The 19,835-nt window shown below is 41.6% G+C and overlaps 2 protein-coding genes across 9 annotated transcripts in view; one reads left to right on the plus strand and one right to left on the minus strand.

The window, feature by feature from the left end:
* The first annotated feature begins 1,286 nt into the window (after positions 1-1,286).
* IDH3A (isocitrate dehydrogenase (NAD(+)) 3 catalytic subunit alpha) lies at positions 1,287-14,765 on the plus strand. 2 transcript variants are annotated; one of them, XM_040600906.1, is made up of 11 exons: positions 1,287-1,415; positions 3,000-3,062; positions 4,857-4,940; positions 6,295-6,409; positions 6,975-7,162; positions 7,418-7,551; positions 8,222-8,324; positions 8,403-8,467; positions 10,500-10,584; positions 11,092-11,244; positions 13,122-14,765. In XM_040600906.1, the coding sequence occupies exons 1-11, from the start codon at positions 1,389-1,391 to the stop codon at positions 13,203-13,205; spliced, it is 1,101 nt and encodes a 366-aa protein (XP_040456840.1). In that variant the 5' UTR covers positions 1,287-1,388; the 3' UTR covers positions 13,206-14,765. The 2 variants fall into 2 exon arrangements, with proteins under 2 accessions (XP_040456840.1, XP_040456841.1); XM_040600907.1 differs by having other exon boundaries at positions 3,000-3,038.
* Positions 13,996-19,835, minus strand: part of ACSBG1 (acyl-CoA synthetase bubblegum family member 1) — a 38,374-nt gene continuing 32,534 nt past the window's right edge. For all 7 annotated transcript variants that reach the window (XM_040600900.1, XM_040600898.1, XM_040600903.1 and 4 more), the window contains 3 exons: positions 18,538-18,677; positions 17,256-17,502; positions 13,996-15,942 (listed from right to left, as the gene is read on the minus strand). In XM_040600900.1, coding sequence (XP_040456834.1) covers positions 15,866-15,942; positions 17,256-17,502; positions 18,538-18,677 — 464 coding nt within the window. In that variant the 3' untranslated portion in view covers positions 13,996-15,865. The remainder of the gene's footprint in view (positions 15,943-17,255; positions 17,503-18,537; positions 18,678-19,835) is intronic.

Genomic DNA, 19,835 nt, shown 5'->3' on the forward strand with positions numbered 1-19,835 from the left:
TCACTGATTTCCACTTTATATACTTATACATACTCATTACATGTCTTTACATATTCACAAACTATCTGAGAGTGGGTAGTGCTTTGTTAAAAATAAGGGAACACTTTCTTGGCGCTTGCACCCTGTCTCCTGGTGGTCTTCCTTGAGGGTCTTAAAGATGAAGGATCAGTCTTCCTCTATGTTGGACTTTTTACCTTGTTCCTCGAAGCATGTGCAGTGCTTCAAGGCCATCATTCAAACCAAAAAGCAGTTCTGGACAAAACCCCAGTATACTTCCTTACCTGAACTGCAGCACTAATTGCTATTGGCTATGTCTGGTCAAGCAAGGACAAGTGTATGAAGATACATAATTTCCTGAATCTGCTGCTGATGTATTGTTTCCCTCTTAACTCGTTACTTGACTTTTTCAGTATCAGTACCAAAGCTGAGGTTCTAAGCTATTGTGCAATTGTTTGACGGGAGAACAGAACAGCTGAGATAAACCGAGCGAAGAACACGGCAGGCCACGGCAGCACCGGCACTGACAGGCAGAGCCTGCCACGCGGTGAGAGGGCCCCGCACCGCCGCCGGCTGAGCGGGCCCCAGGGAAGGTGGCGGAGCGTCACCACCGCGGGTGGGAAAAGCTGATGAAGGTCAGGGGCAGCGATTACGCCCAGGGGCCTGAGCTCGAAGCGCCCTGGTGCCAGCTCAGCCTCCGGCTGTCGGCAGGACAAGGCAATGGCCCCGCTCCCGCGTCCCGCGGTGGTGGCAGAGCTGAGGCAAGTACCTCAGAAATTCAGGCAAACACGAATTTTACAGTGCCCCTAACCCAGCGCCTGTGGGGGCTGGTACGTGGGGCACTGTTTTTCCCTGCTGCAAACACCGCTCACGCTTCTCCAAGGCCAACCGGTTTCTTCCTGCAAAGGGCCCGATTCTCGGAGCCGAGGCTTCATCAAACCACCAAGCGCCTCGGAACCGGAGGCCGCTCCCGCCAGTCCCCACTAGCACCTCCCGGGGCCCGCTGCTGGGCTCGTCGGCCCCGGCCCGCGGCGCCCCCCGCCCGCGCTCCTCGGCGCCTCAGGCCCCGCTGCGGCGGCAGCGCCTCCGCCGCCTCGCACGGGGTGGCCGGGCCGGGCCGGGGCCACGGCGGGGCCGCGGTACCTCAGCGGGGCGGGGGCCGAGCGCGGGGGAGGGGGCGGCCCCCGCTACGGGCGGCGAGCGGCGGGAGGAGCCCGGACACGCGGCGGCCCCTCAGCGCTGCCGCAGCCGCTGCCGCAGCGCCGGGCCCCCGGGGCGGGGCGGGGGCGGGGCCGGGGGGGGGGGGCGTGCCGCTCCCCGCGCGCCGGTTCCGGTCTCGAGGCGGGCGCGGGCGTTCCGGGCCTGAAGGAGCCGCGGTGCCCGCGCGCATCATGGCCGCAGCTGCGTGGATGCCGACGGTAACGGAGGGGGGAGGGGCGGGGGCGAGCCCCTTCCCGCAGCGCTCGGCGCGGGCGGTCGCCGGGGGTGACCTTGGCCGTGGCGGCGGCTCGGGGCCGCCCGCAAGGTCGCGGTGCCGCCGGGCCCGGGCAGCGCTGCCGGGCGGGCGCAGGGCCGCAGGCGGGCGGCGGGGTCTCAACCCCCGGGGGTGCTGCAGCCCGCGGCGGGGCCCGGCGGCGGCCCGGGGGGCGGTTCGGCCCGGCAGTCACCGGGCCCGCTGGGGCGCGCAGCCGGGGCCCCGGGCCCGCCGCGGGTACGCGACGTTCCTCTTGGGCCTGAAGTGACGGCCCGCCGGGGGGGCGCCGCTGCCACGCGAGTGCGGCGGGAGCCGCGAAGGTTAATGGATCCCGGCAGTGTCCGAAGGGGCGGGTTCGGCCGGGCCCGGCCGCTGCGGGGTGCGGGGGTGCGGGCCGGGCCCTTCCCGGGACTGTCGTACGCGGAGCCGGCGCTGCGCGGCCCGTTACGCGGCTGGCGGCGGCAGGCCTTGCTCGCCCGGTGCGGTGACCTTGTGTGGCTCACGTTGGGTCTGAAGGAACCTCACCTCCTGGCGTAAGTGCCTTGTAAATGCCTAGTAAGCCCACCTCCTGCCCGAAGTGCCCTGGCCCCCGGCGCGCCTCGCCACCCGCGCGTGGCTGCGCTGCCCGGGAGCCCGGCTGGCCCCGCTGCCGCGCGGGTGGGGGCGGGGCGGGGGGCGCGGGTGCCCCGCACGCGCCCGCGGTGCCGTTGCAGCGGGGCGGGGCTGCGGGCTGAAGCCACAGAGGGCTGAGACCCCCGAGGGAGGGGAGCCGGGGGGCGGCTGCGCTCCTGCTGCCCTTTCGTGTCCACCTCGCGGGGGTCTGCCCGTGGCGGCACGAGCGCGGGGGGAGGGGTCCCGGCTTTGGGAGCCGCAGATAGCTGGGAATATCCTCTAACTACGCTGTGGGGACCGGTCGCTGTGATGAATTTTGTCTTTAATGCGCATTCCGTTTGGGCGTTTAAAAAACCGTCGGGCATGCAGGAGGCAACGCTGCAAAAGCTACAGAGGTGGAAGAACAAAATGCACCAGAGTTGGAGTGGAAGAAGTGGCACCAATGCAAAGAAGTTTTGGAAACATTAGCTAAAAACATGTAAAGATGCTGTCCACCCAACCCTTGGTGAAAGTGTTCGATTTTTCCCTTTGCTTTCCACGAATCTTCATCCTTTGCATATAGTGTCTCCTTAGGAGTTACTGCATCCTTACGTCCCGTGTGCGGTGTGTAAGGACTGGGGTCACTGTGCAGTGCCTTCCCCACACCCCTGGGCAAGGCGGGGAGTGTGTGGCATGCTGCAGGGCACAGGTGGCTGGCCTGGGCTGACCTCGTGCTAAGAATATCCACATGAGGTGTCAGTACCCAGAATGTTAGAGAGCAACTTGGCAAAGTGTTACTTACTCGTTTCATTACTAGTCTAAGATAGGAAGCTTAAAGTGATATGATTTTAAAATGCAGATTTGCTTCAATATTACTAACTTTTTTAAATCCCACTTGCATAGTAAAATAGTATCTTTTTGTTTTATATTCTTGCAGGTTTCTCGATTGTTAGGTGCTTTCAAAAACCAAAAACAGGTGACCAGAAGTTTTGGTAGTGCTGTGAGTATAATAGTACCATCTTTTTCTTTTAAGAAGTTTCTCAAGAAAGGGGTTCCAAAATTGGCTTTTGTAAGGTTGCTGTTGTTTTTACGTTCTCAAAAAATAAGGCCTAAATAAGTGAACATACATGCCTTTAATGCCATGCTGATTTTATATTGGTTTAATTGCTGTCTTCGGCAATTGCATATTAAAGCATAAGCAATAACACAAAGGGCTGTAGCAAAAGGTAGAAGTGGCATGAATGCTTTTCACAAAATACGGACATAAGCCAGTCTTCTGCAACTCAGCTGGAAATGGGCAAATATTGGGCAAAGTTGTTGAGAACCTTCTCATTTTCTTTATTTTGCAGGCTTGCTGCCAAGGTTGCACTAGATTTATTTTACTGCTGCTTTTAGAATACCTTGCATCTAAAGTTCTGCCTTTTCAATGCCCTCTTTAAAGTATTTTAGACACTGATTGTGTATTTCCTTTGTGGATGTTTTACCTTCCTTAGGTGTGTGTGTTTGCAGCGCCCACGGGCCTTTTGTTTTCTTCACTGAAGGCGGCTTTAAAAACTGCTTGGGCAGAAGCAGGGCTCAGCACCGCTGCATGCACCCTTAAGCAGGACTTAATTTTAAAGTGGAACTGTGGCTTTTAATTATAAGGTTTGTAGAACAGCTAGAAAAGAAACTGAAGGGTCACTCATACAGCATAAAAAGATTTAGGTGAGGTGCCTCGGGGTCTGTTTACACCACGTTACTGTTCCAGATGAAACATTCTGTGTCTCAGGTGGGGTCCTGCCATGCTGTGAAGCAACAAGAGAGCACAGAACTAACCTTGAGGCATTCCACTGGTTCTGTGCTTGCTTAACAGCAGTGTTCTGTCATCTGAAGCTCTGCCTCTTTTGTTGTGCACAGTGAATTTGCTTGGCTCAAAGCAGTTAAAAAATCAGTCAATACATATTGAAATTCTGAACATTTTGTATGGGGAAGGATAGCAGCGTATCTTGTGAGTTGCTTCTAATTGAGGTTTTGCAAATAATGCTGTATCTGAGCTGCCTTTTGTGTAGGTAATAATGAGCGCTTGCAGAACTATTTGAAATCCTTAAGTAAAACAAAAAGAGCTGGGGCATGTACGATTAGAATAGTGATCATAATTATTTTTTTTTAACCAAAGCAGCACACTTTCTTCCCTTGTTATTCAGTGAGCCTGGGCTATGCAATTTATTTCATCTGTTTGGTGATGATGAAAGAAACAAGACTGAGAACATTATGGGAAGAAAAGAACTTGGTATTGTTAAAAATCAGCCTGAGATTTTTAGGAAGTCACCTGAGATGTTTAGATATGCATGAGATCTTTTTTTCTAAGGTGAATATAGCTTTTCATAAGTTTAATTTTTTCTACCATGTGTCAGTATTACGCAGCATGTCGATACATATTGGAGACATATGGGTAACCAAGCCATAACTAGGTAATATTAGCTCCTCACCACATTTTAAGAAGAAAGCATACTGAGATCATTCATTTCAAAGAGCGCTGGGCAGGAACCTGCCTTTCAGGTTAAACCTCTGTGTTTTGAAATCTGAATGCAGGCAGATTTTTAAACAATTCTCTCAAAGTATTTGCACGCTCCCTTTGAAAGCAAGCTCATCGTTCTCACTTCTGTCCAGTACTGCTATTCTTTATAGTGAATATTTGGCAACTGAAACTTTCCGCTCTTTTCTAGTAGTTACTTGGTTCCTACAACACAAGAAAATGTTTTCTGTGTAGAAAACAAACATTCATTTGTAGCAGTACTGGTATTTTTTTACCTAGGTACAAACAGTAACTTTAATCCCAGGAGATGGCATAGGACCTGAGATTTCTGCTGCTGTCATGAAGATCTTTGATGCTGCCAAAGTAAGTCATATTTGTCTTGCTGTAAGCGTTGTAAATTTAACTATAACAACAAAAAGTATTAATAAATGTTTTCTCTTAAACATGACTTGCTCTTTTGGAAGTTAAAGCTATTGAAACTTCTTAACAACAGACAGAGTCTGAAGCTTCAGCTAATAAAAGATCGGACTGCGATATCGAGGCAGGACTTGAAACTGTCAGCTGGCAGAGGAGCAGAGTTGAGAGCAAATGCCGTGTTTAATTTTTGGCAGTAGGAACTCAATATATCATGTGTAATCATCTTGTTGATGTAGCAACCCTGAGCAACTGGTAGAGGATGTTCTTTCATTCTTTATGACTTCCAGTGCAGATGAAAGTGTGTGTGAAAGGACTGGCTTATTCTTAGAAATCAAACTGCCGCACTGCCAAACACGTTCACTTAAGTGATACGAAAACTGAATATATCCAAGAACTGTTTTACTACCTGTCTGAGGAACTTCACCAGAATTTGTCAAGTTTCCTTGAAAGGAAATACAGCTCTTCAGGAAAGATGCGTGTTAAATTGTTCCATGTTAGTAACAGCACCAAGGCACGTTCCTTTTCTATGACAACTGTCTGACTTAGATGTTCTCTTTACCTATGTATGAAAATCTTACAGTAGTTTTGGTTGTTTCTGGGGAGTCAAGCAGGAGGTGTGGACGAATAAAACCTATGTTTGCGAGTGAGTGCATGTTTGCAATGCTTAATCAGATTGGTTTGTTTTAAAGGGGATTGTCTAGTATGTTATGCTTTGATTGGTTCTGTTTGCTTGTGAAAAGCCTTGTATCTTTGCCTTTACCGTCCTTGCTGTGAGATGAGTGGGTGGCAGCCTGCCTTCACTTACAAGATGCCCATAGTGAATGCGAATTCAGAAGGCACTGTGGAACACTTGCAGGTTTTCAGTTAGATAACAGATATATTATCTGTGTTATGTACTGTCTCACAGGCAGTACAGATGATGAGTTCTCGGCGAGTTCAGTTTTCAAATATCTTGTCTCTTGTATACGAGGAACTCAACAGCTCTTAAGTGCTTGAAAGAAGTAGCATGTATATTGCAATTCTCACAAATTCTGTGTGTACGTTGCCTAGGGAGGCATTGTGGTATTCAAGTTTATGATGGTATGTTGCTCATAGTATTTCATTTTCACTTACCTAATCACATTTTTAAAAAATTGTTTATTTCTGAGTTCAAATATCTCATGCTTGCTTGCAGTCACCAGAGAAAAATTGTTTGAGAAAGCTTGGAAAAAAATTCCTTATGCATCTTTTTGTGAAAGGGAAGTTAAAACTTGAAGCAAAAGTCATGATGTTTAAGTTAACATAGAGTAAATGTGTTCAGGCTCCTATTCAGTGGGAAGAGAGGAATGTTACGGCTATCCAAGGACCAGGAGGGAAGTGGATGATACCTCCAGATGCCAAAGAATCCATGGATAAAAACAAAATGGGATTAAAAGGTACTTTAAGGGTTAATACAAAGATACTAAATACTGTTGGTTTTATTGTCAGTCTAATTTAAAGTCCTTCATCTGTAGCACAATAAAATTGCTAATTACAGGGGACAGCCTGTCAGGTAGTCTTCTGTAATCTTAAAACAGCCTTTCATTTCAAAGCTGTAACTCATAGATCTAAGAAATGCATTAAAGGCAGGTATTACGCCATACCGACCTTTGGGCTGTGCAGAATGCATTTCTAATACTGTTGCTACACAATGGTATGCAATAACTAGGTTCCTAATGAATAGTATCTCTTCATGTTGTTTTCAGTGAAGACGTTTTGTCAAAACTCCTGTTCCATGTAAGAGTCGTAGTTTGGCCTTTTAACAGCTGATCAGCATCACTTAATAGCACAGAGAATTCCCGTGGCGTTTCAGCATAAGGGTTGAATAGGAATTTGGAGAGTCGCTGTCAGGAGTACCACTTTACCTAGGGTTGCAACTCTAAAATTCATGGTGGGGGTTATCTTCTTACTCATTCTTACAATTTTCTTTCTTTTTTTTTTTTTTTTTTTTTTTTTCTTCAGGGCCTCTAAAGACCCCAATTGCTGCAGGGCATCCATCAATGAATCTGCTTCTGCGTAAAACCTTTGACCTTTATGCAAACGTACGTCCCTGCGTTTCAATTGAAGGGTACAAAACCCCATATACAGACGTGAACATCGTCACAATCAGAGAGAACACAGAAGGCGAATACAGTGGAATTGAGCATGTGGTATGTTGCTGGAACTGTTGGGTTTCTGGCGGGTTTTCTGTGTTTCATGAACGGTAACTTTGCCCGTCTCAGTGGCGTAGTACTAAGAGGTTGGGTGGTGTTTTTTGTTTGCTACCCATAAAATAGTTATTTTATTGTGAAATGCATTGTTGAGACTGCCTCACTCAGAATTCTACTACTTTGTCCTAAACGTTCGTACTACCGACTTGAAAAACAAGCTTAGGTTTTACTAATAATGCAACTACTGTCTTTCAGATTGTTGAAGGTGTTGTGCAAAGTATCAAGCTGATCACAGAAGCAGCTAGCAAGCGTATTGCAGAATTTGCTTTTGAGTACGCCAGAAATAATCAGAGAAGCCATGTTACTGCTGTGCACAAGGCAAATATTATGTACGTTGACGCTTTTGAGGAGAACAACAAATAGTAATATGCATTTAATTAGAAATAACTTTTTAAATATTCCTTAAGTGTATAACTTCTGTTGATGCTACTGGGAGTAAGTAAAATGGGAGATTAGTAAAGTAGACTCCTCCTAAGTAAAATGGACAATACTGACCCAGTATTGATAGGGCTATAATAATTACATACTAATGTTTTTATTACTAAGTTTGTAGTAATCCTTTGACTTTCCTTGCAAAGCTCTTATTATAAACGTAGTCTTAAACTAGGAAAATGTATTTAAAAACTGAGGGTGAAAATGGCTAGTGTCTTTTCCAGCTTCCAAGCCACTTTATATTGAACTGAGTCATAACATGTGTGATATTACCTGACATCACCTGTAAGCCTTTAGTAAATGAATACGAGTCATTCTGAGAATTGATGTATGTCTGTTAAACTACTGATACAAAAATATTTTAGGAGGAAATGTAAAAGGCATAACTTCTCTGATTGTAATATATTTTAAATATTGTTTGTATTTAACATAAGGGATGATGAGTCACAAATTAAGTTTCTGCACTCTTCATATTTTTATTTAATATTGTGTTGCATGCAGTTTTCTTTATCTTCAGTACTGCTTGCTTACAGTAACTGCAGTATTCTTTTGCTTATTTAATTGCAGGAGAATGTCCGATGGGCTTTTCTTGAGGAAATGCAGGGAGGCAGCAGAAAACTGTAAAGATATTAAATTTAATGAAATGTATCTGGATACTGTGTGCCTGAATGTGAGTATTTATATGTTTTAATTGTGGTTATTTTTTAGTTTTAATTCTTAACCTTAATGAGAATATACTTCTTTCTAGATGGTTCAAGATCCGTCACAATTTGATGTGCTTGTTATGCCGAACTTGTATGGTGACATCCTCAGGTATGGAGGTTTTAATTTAAACTAACCCAACATGTAAAATACTGTTAACGTTCCAGACAGTTACTCAGGTTATACACAGCCAGATGGGTGATGATTTTCTGCATTCAGAATTTAAAACTTTATAAATTAGACTTTAAAGGGGAAGAAAGGATGACATTGTTACCCTGCAATTATTAGTACATTGTTGGGAGGGGCTATATGATGAGAATGTGCTTCTTATTTTTTAAAAAAAAAAAGTTTCTGCTTATGGAGGCTATGAATATTGTTCAGGTGGGGCAGAAGAGCTATTTCTCCAAATATGTGAAGAATTTAATGGCTTAAATTGTAATAAAGAATGCTTAGTTAGATATTGGAGAAAAAAAATTCTAATCTTAGCAGTGAAATGATTGTGCAAGATAACTGTAGGACCATGATGTTTACAGCAAGCTAGCCTTACAGTTAAATGGGTCTGCAGGGTCACTGAAGAATGACACAGGTGGCTTCTTGGTATCCTACCAGTGCTTGTTTTATGTATTGTATTTTTTCCCTCATCTTCAAATTAAATTTCATATTTGAGTAACATTAATACTAGAGGTTCTTGATGGCAAAATCCATCAGCACACATTTTCCATTCTGTAAAATGTTTAGGTAGAGTAAATTTAATTTTACACACAGTATTTAATTGAGTATCTTAATGCGAACCTGTAAGTGTGAAAAAAACACAGCTTCTCCTTGCACTTCTAAGGAGAGGTTGAGAAAACAGCCTGAATCAGAATATATTTCAAAGTTCAATGACTATTTAAATCTTAGAATCCATCTCCTGGCTTTGTACAGATAATAAATGTAAAGGTAGCGCATGTGTAAGAAGAAATGCTTGTTGAGCTTTTCTTAAAATTGCACTGTCTATGGTGAGGCTCTTGGTCTCTAAGAAAAACTAGACTCCAGCTAATGCTTCTTGCTTTCAGAGTTGGTAGAGGAGTCCGTAGGGCCCTCGCAGCAGCTGTTACGTTGTTAACTAAAAGAGATTTTTGATTATTCATTATCATAATGTGAACATAATGCCTACCAGGTCTCTTGGACTGAATAGGCACAGAAGGAAATCCCTTACCTTGAACCATTGAATACCTTACACCGACAAATGTAGACTGTATCCACTTTTCCCCCCCAGACTCTATACAACCAAAGCTAATCAGTTTATTTTAGCTTAAACTTAAAATACTGTTCTGCAAGGTCATCCAAACTTTTCTACTTGTTAGTCCTTGATTAGCTAAGTTGTAGCAACGAAACACTACACTAAAATATCAGAGTTTTAAGAGCCTTGTTTATCGGTACGTTCAGCTTTGAGGGTACAGCGATGACGATAGGCACAGTTGGTTTGTCCTTCCCCATGTTAATTTTGGGGGAAAACAAATGCAAATTGTTTATGTTTGATCTGCTAATGTCAGACTTGTGACTTGTGGGCTGTTCAGTGGAGAGGGGGAAAGCTAGTCTAGTGTCACTTGGAACGTGTTCCTTAAGCTACATGCAATAAACATTACAACTACTAGTCATGTACCTGAGCAAAATCTTCCATGCTTTTTAGAAGGACTTCACATAAGAAAAGTAGTTCTGTGGCCTCTTTGGAGGAAATTAAGACTTGTGAATAGTTACAGGGAACTGTACATTACAGTTTTTGCTAGTTTTTGGGACTTTTGACAATACACATACTCTGTGCTTTGAGTACTTTTTGTCTTAATCTTAAAGACAACCTTTTGTCTTTGAGTGCCTGTGTCTTAATCAGCTTTATGGTAGTATTTGGAATTTCCTTTTGATTTTCCTTTATTAAATTGTCTTCTACTAGTAGTTCTACAAAGTTTCAATTGTTCTAGTAGAGTACAAGTGGCTAACAGCATCTGCTCTTTCCCAATATTATTCTCAGACTGTATGGGTATATAAAATAAGTTACTGTTGCCATAAAATGAGAAACAAAAACACTGTATACCTTGCAGTGAGGCAACTGTATATGGAAAAACTTGTGGGTTTTTCTGTTTGATGGTGTTCGTTTTTTTTCCAGTGACTTGTGTGCTGGCCTAATTGGGGGTCTTGGAGTAACACCAAGTGGAAATATTGGTGCTAACGGAGTTGCAATTTTTGAATCGGTATGTCTTCTAATGTGAGGTATAGTAGTAATAACTACTTTGCCTGAACCTGAGAATGTAAAACTTTCCCATGACATATGATGTGGCTGTCATTTAACGAAGTTCTCTGTAAAACTGTTGTGTTGTTTTTTTTTTTTTTTTTACTGTGAAGACACTGAAGCTTTACCCAGAGAAACTAGTTGAACGTAGTTTTTCGCATGTCCTTTTACTGATGCTTTTATTCCCCTCTTTTTCATAAGAGAAATACCCTCTGTGAAATAGAACTTGAGGTGCATAACTGGAGATACTAGGTGACCTAGTTCCCACTTTCTGATGCCTTTGAACTGAACTGGTCTGGCATTTCCCGTCTCCTTTCCAGTAACTGTATTACAATAGTGCAGGAACTCCTATTTTAACATGCTTGTGCGTGAGGAGTATGTTTCAAGTTACTTACGTGGACTTGAATTGCCTAGGACATTTTAGTCAGCATATTGACATGGTAACAGGTAGATTCACTTTCATTTCTAGGTTCATGGAACGGCACCAGACATTGCAGGAAAAGACTTGGCAAATCCAACTGCCCTTCTTCTGAGTGCTGTAATGATGTTGCGTCACATGGGACTACACAAACATGCCACAAAAATTGAGACCGCTTGCTTTGATACAATCAAAGATGGAAAGGTAATATGAGGGTGTGCAAATAAACGCAGTGAGTTAAAATCATGTCCTATCGCAGCAAAAATTAACTTAGAACATTAACACCAGAACAGTGGATGACCTGCTGTGCTGGCCTGACGCATGAGCAGTGCCACTGTCCTCTGATAGCAATTACATTATCTTTGGTGGTATTAGATCTGCCCAGCTCAGTACTAAGGACAGGCTGTGGCATTTGTTGTGTCTCAGTAATGCTCGTCTTACATTTCCACAGCTTTGTTAATTCTAAAAGCTAGAACCGGACGTCTTTTTCATGAAGGGGATTAGAAGGATACAAAGCATATGTAATTTACATCTGGATCCTGAAGTGAAGGTTGCTTACTTGCCTTTCACAGGCTTAATCATCCACTTTGTTTATAGCATTTCAGTCCTAACTTTAATACTTCTGCTCCTGTTTTTTCAGGTTGGTTATTTTCTTTTTTTCCTCCTAACTACTTTCACTCCTTTTTGGACTACAAAAGAATTGGTTTTATCCAGCGTTTACTTTTTTCCTTTAAGATTTTATGTGGTTTCTCCTTGGCAGTAAGCGGTTCCAGATTCAAGACCCAAATGGGATATTCTCGGGGGCTTACACTCTGAAGCCTGACTTGAATTTCTGCTCCTAATGTTACTGGTTCACTCAGCTACTTTGACATCCACCTTTTCAAAACATAACTGGAAAGGTCCTGAAGATTGCATAGCAGTTAGCTGTACTGGTTCAGTTATCTTGAGCAGGAGCGTAAGAAGCTGCTTTGTAATTAAAAGTAACAAGCATGCTTAAACAAAAAGCTGTCATCGTTTCATAAGCGGTCTGTTTGCAGCTATCTTACTGTGTGTAGGAGCCAGTTAAAAATAATCTAAACTTACAAGTGAATAAAGAGGTGCTCCTGTAAAGTTTTCCTGGAATTGAAATCCTCCATCTTCAGGTCAGTAATTTTATGAAGATAACATAGTGCAAGTTTTGTGACACGGCTACTTGTTTACTAGTTACTTACAGCGTTGTGATTGTATGCTGATAATGGAGAGAATATTTCTCAATTCAAAAAAGCATAATGCAGTTAAAATTACAAGATCCTGAAATAGTAACCTTGATTGTCGCTCCTGCTTGCTCTTTCTCCCTTTCCTCCCTTCCTCCACCCCTGCCATTTAATTAAGATCTCTCTGTGTGTCATGAAAGGGAAAAACTAATGTGTTTTTTTAAATTACCTCCTAGACTGCTTTATTTTAGCTAGGTTGGACAAGCAGTGTTGCCCACTTACTTTTTTTATTTTACTGTCTTCATGCTGCCAAACAGGACTTGTATCTGATGAAAAAGTTTTAACTCCGCATTTTTCCATCTCTTAACTAAACTAAGCAAACTTAAAGAACTGTTAACATGCAGCATTAAGAGCTATGCGTGCTTTTTCTGTGTGGGTTTCCTTTTAAAAAAAACAAAACCAAACCCCCAAAACCTTACGGAATGACTCTCAATTAGTTGCCTCTGCGTGCATCATACATGAATTTTACTTCCAAAGCACAGACTTCTTATTGAAAACTTATACTTCACAGGTAGTTACACCATCAAGTGGCCAAGGGAATTTGCAGAGCTTTGGCCAAACATGCCTTCCTGTAGTTAAGATAAAATCATGTTGAAATCTGCTAACACAATACTTAATGTTCATACTCGGATTTTCTCTACCTGTTCAGTCTGCATAGACCTTACTGAGGAGGGCTCTATGGGAAGCGGGAAAACTCAAACCCGATATATTCCTTCTCACCCCTATTTAGTTTCCATACACAACATGTAAGAAGAATATACAGAATTGTTCAGAGACGAGACTAGCCCTGTAAAGCATTTTAGTAATACTATTTTTTTTTTCTTTCAGGTCTTGACCAAAGATTTGGGAGGTAGCGCCAAGTGTTCGGAATTCACAGAGGAGATCTGCCGCAGAGTACAGGACACAGACTAAACTTTTCTTGTACTACTTGTAAGAACTCCGAAAGGATGGGTCACACAAAGTACACTGTATGTAACCTGACATCCATATGCATATAGTTTGCTTGTCTCTTCAGAGAGCAAACTTTTTAGTTAGGGCCTCTCCATTAATAAATTTAGTCCAAATGGCTACAAAGGATGCTTGTGCCTGCTCTCAGTGGACTTTTAAAGTGCTTATTTATTTTTTTTTCTATCTGGTGAATATTTTTATGTAAGTGAATTCTTCTGTTGCCACTGTAACTGTCTACCATTTTCCATTTCAACTAGAGGTTTTTACTTTCCACAAAGAAAAATTATGCAAATAAACCAGTAACAGAGTTGGTGAAATGTAAAAGCACCTTAATGGTTAAAACCTACTTTATTGATCTCACTGAAATTCAAAAGATAGGTTTTCAGCCTAACAATAGCACAAGATGACCTTCATAAACAGAAACGGGTATAAAATAACTTAAAATAGCAATTTCATGTTAAAAACTATGAAAAAACCACTTCCGATACTCTGGTGATTCATGAAATACATCCTTGCCCTCCAAGGGCATGAATAAAGAAATAAAAAATTCTAGATATTTATCTATTTGTGTATTTTTAAAAAGTCCACAAAGAATTAACCAGCAAGGGGGTGAGAATTAATGTTGAAAGTAAAGTTATTTTCCAAACCTGTATACCAAAATAATTCTTAGAAGTTTTCCTTTCTGAAACACACTTTACAACAGAGTTCTAATGAGAGTAAATCATACAAAATTAATTCTGCCGTATATTGAGGGGAAAGTATTAACTTTGCAAATTTATACTAAATATTTCATGACTTCTGCTAGAATGCTTTTTGTGCTGTACTTTTATGCACAGTGTTCAGTGTGTCTTACTGTATCGACTAGTAATTTTATTCTAGAAACTCTGAATGTAAGGGACTAGTCCTGAACGGATTAAGACAGATTGAAGGTTTGGCTCTGGTGCCGACGTTCCAGAAATACATTTCATCCCTATTCAAGGGGATCTGAGACTAATTTTTCCCTGCTTGCTAAGCTCAATGGGTGTAAAAGCAGGTCTCTTTCCTTCCCTTCATCGCATACAGATCATGTGAGCCATTCTGATCTGTATGTCTTAAGGTATGCTTCCATCAGCATACCCTACAAGAGAATGTGTATTTTAAAACTCATGACTGTAGCACAGGATTATGCCTCCTGCCAGAACCAGGCTTCTTAATGCTCCATTCTATTAATAGATACTACTCCACTTCATGACTTTCTATTAAGATTATTGAGGCTGGTTGTTTCAGAAGTAAAATAAATTTTGAGTAACAGCTTCCAGTGCCACTCTATAAAGTAAGCATCCCAGCTTTTTTATACGGTCTAACAACATGTTGGAGGAGGGACAGTGAGCTTTACTCCTCACGCACTCTGCTTTTGGTGAATAGGGCAATGTTTCTTTCCGTGTTTACAAGCTGCTGCTTCCTTGTTTCTTAGATTAATATTGTTGAAGAACTTCTGAATTACCATTGCGCACAAAATGGGGAAAAATAAACTTTTCAAAGTCCTGTTGCTTGTTTTGTTTTTTTTTAATCCTAGGCGGCTATCATCTTTTGTGTATTGAGCTGAGTCTTGGTACTTGCAACAAATCTTGAGTCTGTAAAATGCGTTAAGACTGGTAATGGAAATTTCATGGAAACAACATCCAGTCCTGCATGAGTTTTTTGATCGAGAACAGTGGCTGTAGCCTGCCTGGCTATTGTAACTCACCAACCACAAACACTTTAGACCACTTTGTCACGTATGTCCTTCACGTAATGATTAATTTTTCCATATGGGGAAGACCTGCAGCTCATGTCTGTCAGAACTGGTACAACCTGAATACTGAAACATGCAAACAAACGTTACTTCTAAACTCTTTTGCTTAAAAGTGCTGTAAACAATTTTAAAGATGTTTCTGTTCTGAGAGCGCTTTAATGTGAGAGCTACATTATGTCTTCCAGTCTTAATGAACTATTCCCCCAGCTTTTTTGATTATTTGTTTTTAGGAGCAATCAACATGGATTTAAGAAATTATGAGCTGCTGTTTTCACAAAAGTCTGAATTCTAGCCACTGTAAAAACAGAAGAGGAGTGTCTTTAGATTGTGAAATTTGTTAGTGAACAAAAAGAAACTCTTCCCTGGGAGAGGAAGAAAACCAGCCCTTTTGTGTTTGTTTTTCTTTAAATAATTATTATTGGAGTGGTGTCAGTTTCACTAAGCAGTACTGCTAACTACTGATCTACCAAAACATATCGTGAGCTACAGGCACCATCCTGTAGAAGAAACAACAACAAAAAAGATCGCTATATAAAAAAATTTTCTGTGTTTCAGTTTAGAAGAATTAATTTGTTATACCTGCTTTATGCAACACAAAAGAATGTTTTTAATCTGAATCATGTAGGTCAAAGTAAAAACAGTATTAGAAAATGGACACGCTGCATAGATGCTTCTGTAAAAAGGACAAACCATCAGGTGAGTATCAGGAACAACTAAATTGACACAGCAGTTTTCTAGTGGTTCAGTTCAATAGACTACAAAATCAAAACGAGTATAAATCTTCGTTAATGCTTTGATTAGGAAATAGGTTTTTTAGCTCACAGGTCTTAATACTTGAACAAAAGACTTCTTACTCTTCATAGAAGGAGTCTACTTCACTTCTGTATTTCTCAAGCACAGTGAGCCGTTTTAGCTTCATTGTCGGACCTTAAAAGAGAGAGGGAGTCACAAAAGCAGAAATAGGAACAAAAATTCCTACTCGGTTTGAGCTTTGATTCTTAAGATTTTCTATTGAAGAGCTTGTTTGGAAGAACTTCTCCCACTCAGTGTAGAAACCTGCTAAAAATGAGAAGCAAGCATGGTATGTAAAGTTGCCTCCCCATAAGCAAGAGGACTTCAAAGGGAGCTGCAGGTAAGAGGGTGATGACCTACTACTAGTATTTTCATTAAAAATAATTAAAAGGATGATGGTTTTGAAAGCTTTTAAACAATTCCCAGTTTATTCAAAGAGCCTGGTAATGTGCTTGGGGCTCTGTGGGCAGGCTTTCACTTTCACTCACTGTCTTGCAGCTTTTTTTTTAAAAAAAAAAAACAAACCAAATTTTCAATATTGTAGTCAACCAGCTCAGTATTAGATCAAACTCGAAATTTAGACAAAGTATGTGTGTGTATATATATATATATAAAACAGAAAAACAAGAAAGAATTTGAAAAATAGAAGATGTCACAAATAGTTAACAAAACATGGCCTTGGGAAAGGAATGGATACCATAGATATGTCAGGGTGGGTCATTAGAAGATAAGTTCGGAAGAGACAAATGGTTTATGAGACCAAACAGAAAATTGCTTGAGCTATATGTGAACTACCCTAATCAGCACACTAAAAGATCCACCTTCAAGCAAAGAGAGCCTCCTACTTGTTCAAAGCCCCCTCCCCACAGAAAGGTGAGAAAAAAAAAAAAAAAAAAAAGTACATTGTGGTGAGAAAAAAAAAAGTACATTGTACCTTTAAATGGAGACCAGGCCAGTAAGAACCAGCGAGAACTAGCTGTGAGGGAACCTAATTGTGAGCAGTTTCACCAGGCTGAAGAGGCGTGCTGCCTGGGTGGGTTGCCACCTAGCACCCATCTCCGCGCCGCCGTGCAATAAAGGCTGTCTTGGCTCTGTGCGTGAGACTGGCTCTCTGCACCTGGGGTAATGAGCCCCATTTGTAAGACAGCGTTATTACTGGAGATAACCAATACCATAATGCACAAGGAATTAACCAGAATTGATTATTTAATTGCCCAAACAATCTGAAATTTAACCAGAGCTGTACTTGTAAATGAACACAGACTGATACATACATACTCAGCAAACCCTCTGATTTTTCTGTGCGTTAACATATACTGCCTAACGGGTTTTTTCCTTCCCCTCCAGCAGTGGTACCCAGCATTTGACATACAAAACTGTATTTGAATACTCTTAGATCAGCAGCCTCTTTACTGTCTGTATACCTCAATATAAATAATAAATCTTACCTAGTTCTCCCCCAGAAATGGAAAAATCTCTGGGCAGGACTATCCATTTTTGAATACAATGCACCCTGTTGGTAGCGTTCATGTTGACTTTGTTGATTCCCTCCTGAATGGCCTGGTAGATCGCCTGGTCTCTTGTAGCTACAATCTCTGATACTTTGGTGGCTTTACTCCCAGTCTTCTGGCAGAAGTCTCTAGCTTGCTCAGTGAGAATGTCAGTAGGATCGGATGTATCTGGGTCCAGCACACTCTAAAATACCAGATGAAGTGAATCATCAATTGCTCACTCTTACAAGGCAGGAAATGTTTTTCTGATCAGGTCGTCCCTGACTAGTAAGAATCAAGAAGGCTCAGCATCAACACCCAAACATTTTATAAGCCTTAAAAAGCAGAAGCACCTGTGGATGACAGTGCTTTTCTTCCCACTTGGCTACCAAATGCAAATGCTTTTGGCTTATATACAGATGACGTGAACAGACTTAAAATACGTCAATGAATTAGGCACTGAAGTCCATCTATAGACCCTGAATTTCTACCATAACTACTCCAATGTTACAGGGGAACATTTAGCTCATCATTACATTGAATCACTGTGGTGTAACATAAACCAACTTGAGATAAAAGCATTCTTTGAAGTTAAGAGTTCTTAAACTAGCGTTTCTATCATATCCCTAGATAGGGAGTATCAGTCACAGAGGGAAACAACTTGAGAAAAACAAAAGGGTTGTTCATTACGTATGTGCCCAGAACATAAATTACAAATGTTTTAGAAAAAAGTGATTTCTCAATTGAAGTGTATTCTACACCAAAGTATTCATTATTTTGTTCTATAGTCATCATTCTTGTGTCATACGAAGAGAACAAATTGTAGAGAAATGTTTCGGTTGGAAAGCCTGTTTCTCTTGGAAAGTTTCTGTTAGAAACTGGTTTTGCCCATAACAAAACCATTTGCTGACTTTGCTCATCTGTAAGAATAAAAGCTATTATTGTGCTCCTTTACACAGACTTCTCAGTCTTTCAACATTTCTTAATTTAAAAATTGCATTTAAAAAATAATAGGTCTTATTATATGCATAGGAAAAACAGCAGTAAACATGTAGATGTTTAGCAGATCGTCTAACCATAATAATTTTAGACCCATCAGGATTCAGTCTGTAGTTGCTACACATTTTTTGCCCACTAACATCCTCCTAGCTAATTTTGCGTCTTTTTAAAAACAGCTCAAAATTCTTTTGTTAGGTTTGGGCGTCTGATTTCACTGCAATCGATATTAAAACTGGTTTACCTTTAGGGTCAGCAACATTGACAAAAACTTCTTTTTATCTCCAATCACCATAGCATTACTAACAATTGGGAGCTCTTTTTTAACGGCATCTTCAATTGGAATTGGAGGCACGTTTTCACCTCCAGCTGTAATAATCAAATCTAGGCACAAAAAACCAAAGGCTGTTAGTCGAATTCAAATAAATTCTGAAGATCAGGTTAATGTCTGGATCAACACGCTTTTTATTCTGACATAAAGAATGAGGGAATTTTTTTTCAAAGATGTGTTCAAAGAGAACAAACCCCCTATACATTAATTCAAAAAAGAAATGCTAATATTCTTCAAATACGTGCTCAGGCTCTCAGCTCTCCCTCGGTATAACACACTCGCTCCAGGTAATTTTTACATAATCCAGTAGCAAGTCGGTTGTTCTCAAGACACTGTTGCATTATCTGGAAATTCCCTGTGAGCAGTCGTCTCTTCCAAACTAGCCTACGATTCACTCTACTTCACTGGTACCTCGCCAAGAAGCAAGTTCATTGTTTATCATGATTAAAATCGATTCTTAACACCACCAAGAGGGGTCAGACAAAAGTAAGTTACTGCTGCAGGAAGGCACCGTAACGGCAACATGGAAAGAAAGGAGAGGCGAGTGCAGGAGAGCTCAGGAGAGGAGGTTTGCAGTGGAGCAGTGATTCCTGCCCTATTTCCACACCAGGGGAACGACCAGCTGGAATCTTTGTTCTTTTTAATGTTTGCAAACTACAGAAGTGATACCTTATTCTGTTGAAAAAAGCAAGTGCATTTTTATTTGAATGGATTCATTCTAAAGTACAATACATATATTCATTGGAATTATTACAAATTTGAGTGTTATCTAAGTAAATTCCAACTCTTTGCTTTCATTACAGTGGTGACTTCTCACTGTCCTTGCAGCATGTCAGAACATGCTTCAACAAATGATGCACACAATCACACCGTCCTTTGTGAACTAACAGCTAACGGCATGTGTTAAGGATCGGGTTGGTACCCAATTCCCCGTCAGTGATAAACTTCAAGAATTTAGATGCAATCAAGGGAATACAGCGCCCTTTCGGTGTTCACAGGTTTGGGAAATATGATAAGATATAACTTCCAGTCTATATTCAACCTTCTGGTATGGAATAGGCATTGATCTCATAACTATAGAAGTTATTTATCTCCCTAGTCAACGCACTGCACACATCTGAGGAAGAAAAAGTGGTGTTTATAGAATGAAAGGCTTCTGTCAAACCCAAGATAAATACCAAAGTTAGTTGTATATCCAGACTTGCCTGGGT

The sequence above is a fragment of the Falco naumanni genome, chromosome 7, assembly GCF_017639655.2.
Source record: "Falco naumanni isolate bFalNau1 chromosome 7, bFalNau1.pat, whole genome shotgun sequence".
Lineage (NCBI taxonomy): Eukaryota > Metazoa > Chordata > Aves > Falconiformes > Falconidae > Falco > Falco naumanni.